Below are 1,277 nucleotides of genomic sequence, written 5' to 3'. Positions count from 1 at the left end.
GCCCCTTCCCCAGGACCCTGTGTTCTGGATTGCTGCTGCCCTCTTCTGGTAGGAATCGGAGCTGCAGCAGGACTGGGCTGTGAAGCTGCTTGGAAGGCGTCCTTTTGTGAGGAAACCGTCCCAAGGAATACAGTGGGTGGGAAGGAACGCACTTCAGGTCCTGGGAGTGCTCGCGCTGGTCCTTGACCCTGAGCCTCCAGGAGGCGCCTGTGGAGGCCAGGGTCTTAGCGCTCTGTTGTCCCCTGGTCGGTTCAGGATGGCCCCCGAGGTGGTGATGTGTGAGACCATGAAGGACACCCCGTACGACTACAAGGCGGACATCTGGTCGCTGGGCATCACGCTGATTGAGATGGCCCAGATCGAGCCCCCGCACCACGAGCTCAACCCCATGCGGGTGCTGCTCAAGATCGCCAAGTCCGACCCTCCCACACTGCTCTCGCCCTCCAAGTGGTAAGGAGCCTGGAGGCCTGCCCGGGGGTGTTTGCAGGGCGGCCAGCGGCCCTGGGTGGCGGGGCAGGTGGGGTGAGGGGAGGCGGGGTGCCGGGCTCTGCTGTCCCTGCTTGGCCCCACAGCGGGGGAGCAGTCAGGCCTGGGGGTCGGCAGGCTTTTTCTGAGCTCCTGGGCCCTCAGAGCTCCTTCCTCCCTCTGTGCTCTGAGCATCAGCTCTCCGTCCACGCAGACCGCGGAACCCAAATAAGCCGGATCCCGCTGCAGGAATAGGAGCCCACATGAGCCCTTGCAGCCACACGGCGCAACCCTAGGCTCGGAGTTGGGACTCAAAGCCCCAGTACGGCTGTGTTCCGCTGCGTGGCCTTGGGCAAGCCCCCTCTCTGATTCTGCATCCCCCCTGTCAGTGACCAGAGGGCAGTCCTGAGGTCGCCTCCGCTGGCTCGCTTATAAAGGCGCCCTTTGTCCTTTGAGGGGCGTGTTTGGGAAGCACGGGACTCTCAGGAGAGTGGAGTCCCTGATGCGGGAGTGTTCTCGGCTCTTCCCCGCTCCCAGCTCACTTCCCCCACCTGTCTGTCCTCCCAGGTCTGCAGAGTTCCGAGATTTCCTGAAGACAGCCCTGGATAAGAACCCAGAGACACGGCCCAGCGCTGCGCAGCTCCTGGAGGTGAGTGGTCCCCCCTCCCAGGTGGCTGCCCACCTTGACCCAGAAGCTGGGTTCGTCCTCACCCTGACCTGGGGGCGTCGTGCACAGCCGTGCAGTCACCAGCCAGCGTGCCCTGGGCACCCATACCCGCCAGCCCTTGTGCAGGGAGGGCGAAGGGAGACCA

The 1,277-nt window shown here is 64.4% G+C and overlaps 1 protein-coding gene across 2 annotated transcripts in view; it reads left to right on the top strand.

Annotated features, from left to right (window-relative positions):
* STK10 (serine/threonine kinase 10) overlaps positions 1-1,277 on the top strand; it is a 124,986-nt gene that overhangs the window by 74,716 nt on the left and 48,993 nt on the right. For both annotated transcript variants that reach the window (XM_010851290.1, XM_010851291.1), the window contains 2 exons: positions 256-450; positions 1,033-1,114. In XM_010851290.1, the coding sequence (XP_010849592.1) occupies positions 256-450; positions 1,033-1,114 (277 nt within the window). The remainder of the gene's footprint in view (positions 1-255; positions 451-1,032; positions 1,115-1,277) is intronic.

Source organism: Bison bison, unplaced genomic scaffold (assembly GCF_000754665.1).
Source record: "Bison bison bison isolate TAMUID 2011002044 unplaced genomic scaffold, Bison_UMD1.0 scf7180017864301, whole genome shotgun sequence".
Lineage (NCBI taxonomy): Eukaryota > Metazoa > Chordata > Mammalia > Artiodactyla > Bovidae > Bison > Bison bison.
This window is presented reverse-complemented; position numbering and strand designations above follow the sequence as displayed.